Source organism: Argiope bruennichi, chromosome 11 (genome assembly GCF_947563725.1).
Source record: "Argiope bruennichi chromosome 11, qqArgBrue1.1, whole genome shotgun sequence".
NCBI classification, from domain to species: Eukaryota; Metazoa; Arthropoda; class Arachnida; order Araneae; family Araneidae; genus Argiope; species Argiope bruennichi.
This window is the reverse complement of record NC_079161.1, coordinates 52,618,636-52,633,960: the sequence shown is the minus strand read 5'-3', so window position 1 is coordinate 52,633,960 and position 15,325 is coordinate 52,618,636. Positions and strand designations below refer to the sequence as shown.

Below are 15,325 nucleotides of genomic sequence, written 5' to 3'. Positions count from 1 at the left end.
TTATGACCAAACATTTAATGAAAAGCTAGAATTTCGATGCAAAACTGTATTCCAAACTTCATTCATTTACTCATTGCGTTTCACGAGTCCAAACTTCATTCATTTCTGATTCACCATTTATTCAGAGATAATACCCCAAATATATTTTTAATTTTAATTTATAGCCTCAGTCTTAATATATTTTTAGGCTTATGGAAGTCGGGAGATCAGATAAAATATCAAGTTTAAAACTAGTGACAATTGTAACATTTTCTTTTCCTGCACTAATTACAGGAGGAAATAAGTAGAAAGTTAAACTAACCACCAATAATCTTCTCCCCAAAACTTTCTCGCGTGCCCTCTAATAAACTTGTCATGCCAGAGAACGCCTGGCATGCCATTGGCGTATAATGGTCATGTAATATTAATCTTTAATCATGTGAATTTAGCATTTCTACGGAATCTTTGGCGAGTTTCGGTCAATTAATTAGGTAGCATGCGTTAATAGTTTTGCACGCTTTCTAGAAAACTATCCGTCTATTTAAGCTTCAAACTATAGCTTGCAGATCATCTTAAATCCTTACAACTAAAATAATACTCCAAGCAATTTAGAATACCATCGGCTTGTTGATTCTTTCAACACAACAGCGTATCTTACAAACATTGCCAGATTCCAGAAGGTTTACAATGGATCATCAGCTATTATACAAAAAATAAACGAAATAATATTAACAAAATATGTTTATCAAAGAAAAAATCGTTTTCTTTTACTTTTTAATAATATTTTAACTGAAATAAAAATAGTAGCAGTTATAAAATGTCTGAAAAGGAATCGTCTGCTAAATGTCTATTAACAGATTTAGATTATGATATTTACCGAACAAATAGTATCTAAAAATCGAATTTGTGTTTTACACATGTTTTTATCAACCAACTAAGATAACGGTTTGACACAAAACTGCACTTTCAGTCACAAAATCCATTATCAAATTTGATATATTTTAAGTCATTGCATTTTTTAATTATCGCGTTTGGATGTTTCTGGAAATACGGACCGACAAGCAATCAACCTTTTGTTGGATTTGACTCAAACTCAGATAGATGTTTGTACTGTCGATGTTAAATCTGTGTACTGAAATTGATCTATCTAGCTCTCTTTGTTTTGTAGTTAGCATGCTTAACTATATAAAACAGCCAGATAAACGAACTTCTCAACAGATTTTATTCAAAATTTGTTAGAAAATTGAAAATTTGGTGTGAAGACCGTGTACCAAATTTCAACCCTCTAGCTCAAATAATTTTTTATCTATCTTTGTCACAGACAGACAGACGGATATTTTCCAAAGACATGTTTTTCAAACTCAAGGATATCTAAAACGAGGAGATTAGTCAAAACCTCTAGTTGGAATTTTTTGAAGATTGCTATGCATTCTCTATACTACGTATACGATAAAGTAAATATAGCCATTATTATTTCCTAGATTCCGCTCGATTTAATATAAATACAAATCTCCTAAAAGCGATATTTTACCCTTTTTCAGTCCGTTGCATCTATTTTTAACCTTACAAGATGTCAATTAGGACCGCATTCATATCTCTTGACATTTATCCACGAAAACTATATCTGACCGTGACAGCGAGAAAATATTTTTTTGCCGTCTTGTTCATCTGAACATGACGGTTGGCCAAAAGAAAATGTGCCCATTTTATTCCCTCTGGAAATAAAAACACGTCTTGGAACTGTCTTCACGGAAGGCTCAAATCGTCCGGTTTTCGTGCCGGATAACTTTGAGCTGACATGATCCGGACAGATTTATAGGAGCAAGTTTGAGTGGTCTCTTTTAGGTTTCTGTGAAGTACAAGAAAGGATTGAAGAAGAGGATTCTTTTTTCAATAAAGTTGTTCCTGGGTAATTTATAAAGCTTTATTTTGAAATAGTTTGTTTGTTGAGTGAAAATTTCATGAAAATAAGCACTTTGGGGACAGTTTTCAAATCGAAATGTATAGAAAAATTATTAAGGTGTATGTACACACTTGAAACTTCAAAAATCGTTCAAAATATCGATTTTTTTTATTGTTTATTAATGTTCTCTGATCCTTTAGCTTTCAAGCGATACCAAGATGTTGTCAATATTCGAAATATTTCTGGAGTTATAATTATTTTTCTTGAGGTGCTTTCATTAAAAACTCTAGTTACGGTTTTTTTAAAACTCATTTTATGAAGAATGATATTTTCCCACTATGTTGCTTCATTCAAACAATCATAACTCGACAACAAATGAACCAAATACAATTATTTATATATCAAAAACATCTGTACGAAATAGCGGATGTTTTGCACGTCAATCAAAATTATATTTATAGAAAAATAAATTTTTAATAGCTATTTAAATGTTAAAATTACAGAAAAAATCTCGCTTTTTCTATTCATCGTTGATAAAAAAATTGTTTAAAAAAACTATATATTTTAATAACTTGATTGAGGCAGACAGCATGAAGACTAATATTAAGCATCATTTCCAACTAGAATTTAAGATATCGTGTTTCAAAAAAATATGCTAATTAGCTCATTAAATATTATTTAATTAATTAATAATGAGTGTAATATGGTTTTTTTCTTACTGAAATGAGTTTAAACATATATTAATGACCTACTGTGAAAAAACTGGATTTTTAAAGTTAAAATTTTAAAAAAATCTTCTAGTGTGTACTTACACCTTAAATTTTGAAAGTTTTCAACATCATTATTTCATATTTTATTAATTAGCTTTTTTGGATGATTTTTTTTAACATTCTTGATAATTCAAGAGGTGGAGATACATGCATTAAAAATGAAATTTACTCAATTTTTGAGAGCATAATATGCAATCATAAATCCTAAAAAAAACGATTCTCGCCATTAGAATGGTAAGCTGGTAGCTATCAACTTTCTTTATTTTCATAATGACTAGTTAAAGGATTTATTTTTCTATATTTAGTAATGATTGGTTCAAGGATGGTTATATATATATATATATATATTTAATGATAACTTCGAATATTCTGGTCGGTGGAAACATTGCAAGACACTCATTTTCAGTTCTGCATAGTAGTTATCTAATCCTTAAAATAATTATAAGTAATAGCACATGTCCATGTGTTATTTTATCATGGCTAATTATCAATGTCTTAGCCATCATAAAGGAAACCATTAATAAATCTTAATTCTTATGAGAAAAATTATAAATGAAATGTTTTCGCATATAAACATTAAGTATTACACATTAGTTTTAAGGCGGTTCGCGGTAGCCTGATGGTAAGGTCTCGGCTTCAGAACAGATGGGTTTCAAGTTCGAGACCCGATTACACCGAAGAACCGTCGTGTAAGCAGGTTTGATACATGTTAAATCCGTTGCGGCTAAATATCTTCCCTCTGGTGTGGCGTGATGTGGAAGTTTGGAGAGGGGGTGTCAGTTCAAGTGTCATCCACGTCATCTGACCGTGGTTCAAAACGGTTTTGTAGATTGTAGGCCAGCAATATTTTTTCAAAAACTAACGATTGTTACAACTTGCTTCGGATATTGAGCCAATAATGACATTAATAACAATACTGAAAACTGTTTTATCTTTATTTTTATTTTGTAAATAAAAAATAGGATAATTGGTAACTATTATCACTTAGCAAAGTGATATTAATTTTAAGCAATTTATAGTAAAAGCCAGATACAATTATTTGACTAATCAGCATAAAAAGTAGTCTTCATCAGAATTACAGTTAAAGCCAGAAAATAATCAAATAATTCCTATATGTGCATTTTGTAACCAACTTGCACAGATTAAGCATTGAATCCGTTTTCCTTTATGAAAATCGAGATCTACAGTGGATTGTTTTTATTATCTTGGTTTTATTGCCGAAATTTTCTTAGTTTGAAACTCAATTTCAGTAAAACATAAGCTGGTTTGGTGTAGGGGCCAACCCTACTTCCGTCTTTCAAATTAAGCATTGAATCAGTTTTCCTTCATCAGAATAGGAACCCACGGTGACCTGTTTTTAATTTCTTGGTTTCAGTGCTGATATCTTCTTAATTCGAGAATCGATTTCACTTAAAAATCTAAATATAAGCTGGTCTGCTAAAAGTGCTCAACCTACATTCAGAGATATTAGAAACCTGTCTAGTTTCACACATTAGCCATTTTTCATACCAACCTCCCCTCCAAAGAAAACAGGCGCCCGAAACCGCCCACGGGGATATAAGTCGAAATTCTTAAAGAACCACCAAATCACCTCACTGGAAGTGAGAGTGTTTGAGAATTAATCGTTGGTGCGCAGTTTATAATCAGGCAAAAGAAAACTGAATATGTATTCTGGAGCGTATTTGCTGACTAACTGAAAATCAAAATTTGACATAAAATTACAGTTTTAATCACAAGATCACTCACCAAATTTCATTTATTTGAGTTTTTGCGTTTACATGTTTACGGAAGGTGAAATCGTTGATAGATATGGTTCCCAATTTCATATAGATGTACATTTTAGTTATTTAGCTTGCATACCAAATTTTATTTATATAACTCTTTATATATTCACGTTATCTTTCCCCTTTATTCTCGCGATAATAGATAGATTTTCAATGAAAATATTTCTTTCAAAATGCGGTAGAAATGTACTAATTTGATCAAAACCCATATACTAATTTCACGTCTATCTCTGTCGGCGTTTTGGCCCAGGGGTAGCGCGTCTTCCCCGTGATCTGAGTGTCCCGGATTCGAATCCTGGTTCAGACATGGTTGTCCTTTATCCTATGCTCTATCTGTGAAGTATATGAAAGAGCCCCTCCTCTTGTAAAAAGGGGTTGTGCAAGCGAGTCTGTGAATTTCATCTTCATATGAGCTAGAAGTCAGACTTCTGCCCTCGGGTGCTCAGGGGACTGTACTTTTAGAAGCTACTGCACAAACTTGGCTTCAAATCGCTGTCTTAGTCAGCGCGCATGCCTGTGGCAAGTGCCTTAAGTAATAACAACAACGTCTATCTCTTCAATTATAATTTATTCACAGACAGATAGATATAATACAAAACTGTGAGTTTTGGATTCATGGTGATATAAAACGCGGATATTTGTTAAAAATTAGAGAGTTAGAATTTTTTGACAATTATAATATTTATTTGAATAGAACGTAAGAGAAGAAATTAAAATTATTTCAAATAATTCAATATGTTTCAAATCTTTTTGACGCACTTTACGGCCATGTTTCTCTTAATTTCCTAGCATTTAAACTCATATCGATTCAAATCGCAATTTTACGCCATTTCATAGCACAACTCCACTTTTTACCACTTTAAATGCGAAATCAAACGATAAATTTTAATATACTTGTGACCGAATCTTAAAACTTTACGCAAAAGTTTCTTAAGGAACTTGTTTCCTAATTTCAAGCACTTCTAGTCATCTGTTCTACTCAAGAGCTGAAAAGTTAAAAGAATTGGAAATATCACCGAGTTTGTCGCTGAAATTCAGGTTAACCTCAAAGGCCTGAATGATTTTCTAATGTATACGTTAAATGCAGACATTTTATCTTATGTGTGAGTTACGCTTGGAAAGTGTTCTAAATTTAATTCATTCTCAATAAATTACGTTTCTGAAGGGTTACTGCAGACTTTGATTTATATAAAAATTCCCGGAACCAAAAGATGGATGGAAATATATTTTCTGTAATTTGTAATTATACGACAGTATGATAATTATTTTTTATGATTATTAAGAAAATCACATTCAATAATTGCCCTTCTCTATCAACATCTAAGGAAGGAACCGCCAATTGAAAACTGTAGCATTTGCTGAATCTATTAAATATGATGCGAGTTCATAGGATTTGTAAGTTTTATATAAAATGTAGTGTCTTATATGGTCTGGATTAATTGTGTCAGATGGGGCAAATATATCTTTATATATAGACAATCAGCATTTAGAGAATTTACCAATTTTTCTTAATTTAATATAGATAATTCTTTAAATAATTTCACTTATTTGATTTGATTTTATTATTTTTCCTTGCATCATATCTTTATTTATTTTATATATTTTGCTTTAACACAGATTTTTATTCTAAGGAATTTTTAAAAAAATTCTTACTCTTAATTTTAATATTTGTTTTTAATATAAATTTTATTTATCTGCGTATGCTTTTTTTAAACTTATGCATTGCTTTTATCTGGGCCCAAAGTGTGTTCGTGGACGTTCCATCATTTCTCTTTTTTTCCCCTAAAGAGAAACTGGTTGAAATATATAAATATGTAAAATGAAAAAAAACAACATGTAAATGAATGAATATGAATGAATGTTAAAATATGTAAAAATTTGTTGAGATTGACCCAATTATTTGGGAGACATAAAACTTTGAGTTTAAATATGTTGCTTATGGATCACGAGATTTCTCGTTTTTAGCTGGTCAAAAGTAGCGGCCGGGACACAAGATATCTCGTTTTTAGCAGGCCAAAAGTATGGGCCATGTCATGAGATATCTCGTTTTCATGTTTTTTCGGCTAAATCTCTGCATAAAAAGGGACAAAAAAAATCTGTAAGACATACGCCTGGAACTGCAGGTATTTGGGCAAACTTATACACTCTAAAATCATCATAACTTTGTTTTATAAGAAGCAATGGCAGACGGGACAGCCAACACGAGAAAATTTGTGAGTGGTCTTTAACAGATAGGACGCGAAACATAAGAAAATTCGACAGCGGTCCTTAATGTCTTAAAATAAGACATTGCTGCAAATCGTCCCGGACATCATTCTACAAGGGGCTATGCTTACCAAATATCACGCTCTAAAGTATTGTTGTCATTATAGCAAGTCTATAAAATAAATAATAGTTAAAATGTTAAAAAAAAATCTTATGTAATAAATATATGCATAAAATATACAGTAATATTCAAGAATACTTTATGCAAATATAATACCAAATGCAATTTAAAAATGTGCATATTTGCATCCTATTACTTGCCAAACATGCGTTTAGAGCGTTCAAAAATGTGCGGGACCTGGGAGAGCACAGAGTGCCGCACGCAATGAATTGATATGCATTTTTTATTCGGATTAAGATATTTTGATGAAAGGACATAACTTTTAGATTTTTTTTTATATTACAACCATTCCTACTTTCGTTTTTGATACTATTTTCATTCAATTATAAAACAAATTTGACACATTTTTAATGTACATTAATAGTTCTTTTTTCATAAAAAGAATATAAATTCCATACATATTCTTTTTATAAAAGTTCATCTTTGTTATAAAAAAAAAATCTTTCAAGTTAAAAGTTTATGTGCAACACATAATAATCATACTTTAAATCAACCTGACCATATATTTCACACCTTTCCTCTTAAAAAAATAATCTATACTCGTGGGGATAAAGTTTTTAATTTTATTACGTGTTAGCTTTCGGTTCAGCACACAGCATGGATATTTTACAACTCGTGAAAAAAAAGGACAGAAATTTAACACCTTTACGTGGTCGAACTTGTTACGAAAGAACTGTCTTTACTTTCAGGAAAGTTAGCAACATAAATAAACTGAAAACGTATAAAACTATCGTAAAACCTTCTGGGGTGGATTTTTCTGTTTCTCGCCAGAGCCGCAAAAGAGAATTGTCTTTAAATTGAGTTTTATACGCTACATGAGTTAAAAGGTCATAAAAAAAGAGAAATGTTTCCTTTTTTTGTTGTTGAAAAAAAATATAAAAGCGTTATACACTTTCGGATACAGAAACCAACTGCTCTTTTGCGCATGCGTCAAGAGAAGTTTATTTCGAAAAAAGGAATGAAAGGAAAGATGAAAGGGGGAGATGCATATATTTATCAATAGAGGGAATTGAGATTATTCGTGAAGTTAGGGGTCGTAATAACTGCTCATTTTTCTACAGTCCACCCCTTTGCAAAATAGAATCGTCCAAAAGTGTTAGTCTCAAGATCTAGGAACAAATAACATATCATGAGGAAGTGCTGTATTCATAAAAAAATGTCGTTATTTAGATTTCTGTGAAACTCCATATTTTATTTTAGTTTAAATCCATTTTTTTTAGAAGTTGTGCATTTAGACTGTTAAAATATAATTCGAGATATATAGACGTTCATTAGCACAGAAATTTCAACAAATATTCTTAGTAGTTCCAAACCTATTGGAATGATACAGATTGGACTTCAAAAATATTCAAATCAAATATCGGGGTTTTATTTTAAAACTGGAAAAAATTGCAATTTAATTGGTGTAGTTAATTTTCAATTGTCAGGAGAGTTAGTATTCTCAAGTAACTATTTTTTATTGCTATAGGAAATAAATAAAATTTCAAACCTGATATTATTTTTTGCAGCAGGCAGCCTCGGTTATTGTCTTGCAAGCACATTACAATTACAAGAGGATGTTGTCTTTTTTCACTAAATCAGCACTCTGTAATATTGTTGGTTAATAATTGATCCTTTTTATTAGCCATTAGGGGGATTTTATTAAATTTTGGATACACTATTCCAATACGAATGATATTCGCTTTATTTGTATTTTATATATAAATATTTTTACGAAATTTCCGGGGTTCGTTTGGATAGTGGGAGTTATATGGTGTGGAGAACGCTCAATGAGCAGGCGGCAGTAGAAAATAAAACAACGACATTTATTTACACGAAGACACACAGGACAGCACAAAGACGACAACTATATACAGCACAGAAGACGATTATCTTCAGCCGAGACGTGCAGCATACACAGCAGCATACAAAACTCTACTACAGACAGTAGCACACAGCTTAGTTCAGCACTAGCTTCACTCCGTCGCTACTCCGTTTACTCTGGAAGGCCAGTTCTTCACCGTCGGTTCCGACTACTCTCCGACTCCACTGGTTCGCACCTCAATTCACCCCTACTGCCCGGCAGCTGCAGCTCCTTTTATAGGTCTTACGAGGCGGGGCTAGAAGCCTCTCAACCAACCAGGAACGTTCGAGGCGTATCTCCGTTCCTACTGGACGGATCGGGAAAATTCGATGTTTCGGGTATAATCTATTTTGGCGCCAAAGTCGCCAAGTTTGTCGCCAAGCTCTGGGATCTCCTATGCAACCCACTATGCTGGGAAGCCGCATCAAGGATTCGTAACAATATATAATATGTCGTTCTACTCGCACTGTCCGTATATATAGGTCCTTTATGTATAACTTAATCCCACAACCTTGCAATAGTGATAAAACGCATCTCAAATCTGATTTTAAAAGTTAGTTTAAATATTTTTATTTAATGTTTTGTATTGAATTTCTTTCTACGATTTTTCATTTTTTCCCCCTCCATAATATTATTTCTAATGAATCTAGAGAAAAAAAATCTCTACTCAACAATGGCTAAAGCAAACCATTTTTATATTAATAAAATACATTTTGGTTCCAAAGCATAATTCTTTTAAATTTCAAATATTTTTTTTTTTTAAAGAATGTGTGCGTATTTCAGGAAATTCATAAGAATCAAAACAATTTGCTTTCTACCCAACTTTTTTATTGCTATATTTTTTCAAATGTTGAGAGAATGACTCGAACATTTCTCTCTGATTACAAATTAGAACATTCTAAATTTATCTTTTTATTTACTTTTAAATATTTTCTTGATAAGCTCATTGATACACTTTTGAAATTATTCTTTATTCACTGCATTGATTTTAACTTAGGATGTCCTATCTTCCCACTTTTGAATTGGCAAGGAGCCAAATGGGAATTATCATACGTTTTCATTTTCAAAATAAGTTTTTTTTTTTGTTTGAATACGTTAACATTTTTCTATTGCTTGTTTACAATATACGTGTTCCTTTAATAACAGAAACGTTTTAACTTTAACCTTTAACTAAAACCTTTTAAACTTTTTTTTTAAAAACTGTCACTTATAACAGTTTATATAAAACAACTTTTACTTATAAAAATGAGTAAGTAAATAAAATAAACAATGTTATCACGAGGTTTATTTTTTCATTTTGTAAATATTTACAAGTTGTTTTTCAGTGACAAATTTTCTGAAATTACAAACAACGACATATATATAAAAAAAATGATTTTTTTCCTTACTATTTCGTTTAAAAATGTCTTCATGGAATATTCTTTCTTCGTGGAATTTTGAGCTGGTTAATATATATTTTTCTTTAGGTTGAAACAATAGGCGATGCGTATATGGTTGTTTCTGGACTTCCCGTACGGAACAGCAACCTTCACGCTCGTGAGATAGCACGCATGTCCCTGGCACTCCTCAACACTGTCAAATCCTTCACCATTCGGCACCGACCCCACGAGAAACTGAAGCTCCGGATTGGACTGCACACTGGTAAGTGAGACCAATCTTCTCATCATTTTATGACGTAATGGGAATGGACAATAGAATGAAGCTTAATGGGCATCATTAGATTGTGGATTTTAAATCTCTTCAAAATTAAAATTAAATTGACTTTAAATTTATTAAATAGAAACTTCAAATAAATTCTATTGATTCATTATTTTTATTTTTTCATTACAAATTAAATAAATTTTTATTTATTATTGAGAAGATAAATATTATTAATCAATAATTTAAGACCTAGAAAGTTTAGACAGATGGAAGTGGTCTTTCTCTTATAAACTGAAATAAAGATATTACATTAGAGAAGGCCTTTATGGCCTCGGCGTACAATTGTTACAAATATTAACCTTTGGAGTGGTTTTAGTATTTTTACTGAATACAAAATACGATCCTTAGCGAATGTTTTAGCCGATTAACCCTCTGACTGCGGAATTCTTTAAAGTCACTATTTAGATGCAATGGTTGCAAGAAAGTGAATCGATACTATATGTTACACTATAATAATATAATAAAAATCTGTAATCGTAAAAATAAACACTCTAAATTGCGAAAAACGCGGGATGCGACAGAAAATGGACTGATTGCCAACCCGAGGAAATCGAGGGATGCGCAGATGGAGGGTTAATAACTGCCATGGGATAAATAGTACAGGAGAATTGAATTTGTATTTCAGACACCTTTTTCCCAACCAATTAAAGAAAATTTGCACAGAACTACAATTGTAGTCAAAAATCAATACCAAATTTGATATATTTAAGTTTTTGAGTTATAGTGTTTACATATTTCTAAAAGTACAGACTAGCAGTCAACCCCTTATTCGGTAGCACAAAATTTGATGGGTGTGTAGACTATAGATGTTAAACTTGTGTGCCAAATGTTATCCATCTAGCTCTCTTCTTTTTATATTTATTGAGTTAAATTAGTTAAAAAAAAGTCTATAAATGTGGTGTAAAGACCATATACCAAATTTCATCAGTCAAGCTCCAAACGTTTTAGAGTTAATTTGTTACTGACATATTTTTCAAAAATGTATTTTTCGAAGTCAGTGAGGTCTAAAGTGAGGAGATTTATAGAAATATCAACCTCACATTTTTTTAACGATTGCAATACTTTCTCTACACATCGTAAACAAGAATATAATAAAAAGTTACTAATTATTAGGGTTTGAAATGACAGTTTTAAAGATGCAAAAGTTATTATTAGGTTTAGAATTTAAATGAAGTTTTTAGATAGGACAAACTTTGTGTCAATCTTGATATATCAAGGTTTCCTAATATTAAATTACACAAATAAGTTTAGCCAACATTCATTAAGTATTTTAACTACTCAGTTACTAGATAATATTGGTTAAAATTTCCATCAGACATGTCCCACTATACTATACTAATATCATAGTTTTTACCAGAACAATTTAAAAAAATAATTGTGCAGAAAAAATTAAAATTCCTCTTGAAATATAGATTACATTCTTCGATTGATAATGATGCATAGTCTTTGACTTAAAAAAAATTAAAATCGAAAGGACTTATTTGTCTTCCTGACCAACACAAGTACCATCTAAAGTATAATTTAATCGCTTCTATTACCTCAAGGAAGACAACCGTGAATTTGGGATATGGGTTTGAAAATCTTTCTGTTTAGGAGATGTTTCTTATTTTCCTCTTTGAAGAAGAAATGCTGAGGGATTGAGTTACCCCCACTCATTACATGAAGGCACTTACTGTTCGTTTCAGAATCCCAAGATCAATACTTTTCGACGATTAAATCCGGCTAAGATAGAGACACGGAAGAACGAGCACATTTCCGAAATTCGTCATTTTTTTTACCTTGATTTCCACCCTATAAGATATTTTTTCGTTCAGTCTTTTATTCATGAGTTTGTGAGTGTCGTGTCATTTCTGACTATGCTATTTTATTTTAACTCAAAACTGCGTATTAACTGATTAGATGGCTAGTTCAAAAGGCAAAAAACTATTCAGGAATGGCAAAAATAATATTTTATGTAATATTATCGAATGTGAGCGAGATTTTCTTCCAATGTTAATTTCAAAATGTTATCAAACAATTTCAATAATAATTTTTTTTTAAATCTTAAAAAATTTATTATTTTGCAAAAAAAAGCGAGTCATCGAATTTTAAGAATAAAAATCTTCCAATTATTCAATGTTTATGTCTCGCACAGTAAATAAAAATTTTCCAAATAATTTTATTGTGAATTAGAATCTTTTTCCTAAGATAATACGAGTTATCCACAATTTTTTCGCTTTCTAAATCTGCGAATAATCTGAGGTCACTTTATTGTTAAATGAAAACAAATCATCTTTACATCTGTTTGTTTGTTGTTTGTTTCTTATGGCACTTGCCACTGACAAGCCCACTGTTACGAAGACAGCGATTTAAGCCTGAGGGGGAACGTCTCTTATTTTTTATAGCAGCGCCAACTAGGGCCAAGAGTACGACTTTGCCACTCACGCATCACTCATTCGCTTGCACAACCCCTTTTTACAGGAGGGCACATTCACACATCTCGCAGATAGAACAACAGAAGAACAACCATGCCCAAACCGAGACTCGAACCCGGGACGCCCAGATCACGGGAAAGACGCGCTACCCCTATGCCAGGACGCCGGCATCTTTACATCTTCCCTCTTTCTCCTATTTTGATTAAATAAACCAGTCCTGACGCATGCGCAGAAGCATGCAGGTTATCGAAACCGTGAACGGACAATATCTTCTGGAGGGAACCGGTGATGGTCATTTGTACTCAGTTATTGTTTTGGACCGTCCATTAGATGACCACTAACTTACCTCGTATGTATAGACAGGTCAAATGTAATTCTTTAGAAACTACCCCATTCGATTCCACCTCATTACTTCCTTATATGGCACAGACTTTGAAATATCATTGTTTTGGCTGAACTGCATGGTTCATCATTGATTAAAATTGGGCCCTTGTGGATATACAAACTGTTATTGACAATTTCTGATACAATTACACAAGCACCTATTAAAAGAGTTTTGTTTCTAACTATATTTTGATTTTTTAAATTAATTTCAGGACCTTGTGCTGCCGGCGTGGTCGGTTTGAAAATGCCCAGATATTGTCTGTTTGGAGATACAGTTAATACGGCATCAAGAATGGAGTCTACAGGGTTACGTAAGTAGAAAATGTTTGAGTATTTGAATTACTATGTACCCTGGACATCTTAATGAAACTATACTCAGCTCTCATTAATATTAATTTAATCTTCTTTAAAATATCAATAATTAATGGAGATCCTTTTCTAAATATAAAGGATATTAGAAATTATATAAGGGGTATTTAAACACCACCTGTTCTAAGCCTGCTGCCAGAATCGCGGCCAAATTTTGCATACAGTTTCATAAGTAGGTCTTTTTGATCTCTAGAAAACCGGATGATGTACTCAATGGGGAGGGGGTTGGGAATGACCTTCAAATTTAGCAATTTGCATAAATTTGTAAATACTCTATTTTTTTCTATATGATTGTGTTTAACTCTTTATTTACTGAATTATGTTGTCATCAATTTTTCAACTTCATTTTTGCACTAGTAGTTAAGTTTTCTTGCAGAATAATCCCAGGGAATCCAAGAAAAATATTTTTATTAATAGAAATATCTTAAAAATATTTAATTAATTCCTACTTTTAGCTTATATTAACTTCTTGCTATTATTGGGTTACATTCTCCGTGTTCTTTAAAATACCATCAGCAAAAATTGTCATATTACGAAGATATAAGCCACATTTAAATGGTACTTTTAAGTACCGTCAGTAAATAAAGGGTTAAAGTAATTTTCTATTAAAATACGATTTTACAGCACAGGACACTAATATTACCTAACGAAAAATCAAAAACTCTTTTACACGAGGGCCTTTGGGTATTTTGCATGGAAGTTCACTTTGCATTATAAACTTCCACAATAAAAAAATAATAATAAATGTAATAAAACTTCTACAATTCTGTATTTTGATCAAAATGCAATTTTTGAATCGACACTGTAACGGGAATAACTAGAATGTAGAAAGTAGAATATGTTTATACAATTCTTAAACAGACAAAAACAAATGCATGTGACAGCAGCAAACAAATGTGAAGTTTAATAACTCCAGTCTTTTTTTCTGAAAAGCAAGCATCACATTTTCATTTTAAGAAATAAACAAGTTGTTTACGTATCAGGTTCGTTTTTCCCTCCTCTTTGCGAAAAAATGCATTTTTTAATAATTTTATTTTAAGATCTCATGTTATTTTGTATCTGATGAGCAGTTGCATATTAAATTCCCCCCTTACAGATCTTAACGGTTAACTGGAGAAGTACAGTGTAAGAAACAGCATTTTCTTTACAATTAAATTAAATTTTCTAATGAAAGTATTAGTATGAAAATCAGCCAATATATTCTGCAGATATTTTTTTTTCCATATATAAATAAGTTTTAGTAATTTTCCAAAATTTATTATCTTTGAAAAAAAGAAATTGTCTTTAAACATACACTTTCCACTCGAATTACATGTTACAGCAATTAATATTAATAAAAAATATTACTTTTTGAATCTTATTTATTTTTCCAGTATACAAAGATATATAGAAAACAATGCAATGGAAAACTTAAGAATTATATGGAAAAAAAAATGACAATGGGTAAAATCGAACCTTTTTTTATCGGCATCGTTTCTACAAGATTCTTTCGAGAGCATTTATTTAAACACAGGTTAAGTACTAGTATTAAAATCGACCTCCAAACTCTGTAGAGATTTCTCAAGGTATATTAATATATTTTAAAGATTTTTCAAAATATAATTATTATTAGAAAAAATAATTATATTTGAACTTATACATATAAGAATCAGTCGAATGTGAACTTTCATCGAAAAAATCTTCTGTATAATTATAATCAACCTTAAAATCACTTTCTGCTTCATAAGGAGGTCAGTAGGTTGGATGATATTTCAAGGACAAAGTTCTAGAGACATCTGCTAAGTCTTGAATA

General features: G+C 31.4%; 1 protein-coding gene across 3 annotated transcripts in view; it reads left to right on the top strand.

The window, feature by feature from the left end:
- The window catches only part of LOC129957238 (atrial natriuretic peptide receptor 1-like), a 1,107,058-nt gene that overhangs the window by 1,089,288 nt on the left and 2,445 nt on the right, over positions 1-15,325 (top strand). For all 3 annotated transcript variants that reach the window (XM_056069479.1, XM_056069482.1, XM_056069480.1), the window contains 2 exons: positions 10,132-10,306; positions 13,377-13,475. In XM_056069479.1, coding sequence (XP_055925454.1) covers positions 10,132-10,306; positions 13,377-13,475 — 274 coding nt within the window. The remainder of the gene's footprint in view (positions 1-10,131; positions 10,307-13,376; positions 13,476-15,325) is intronic.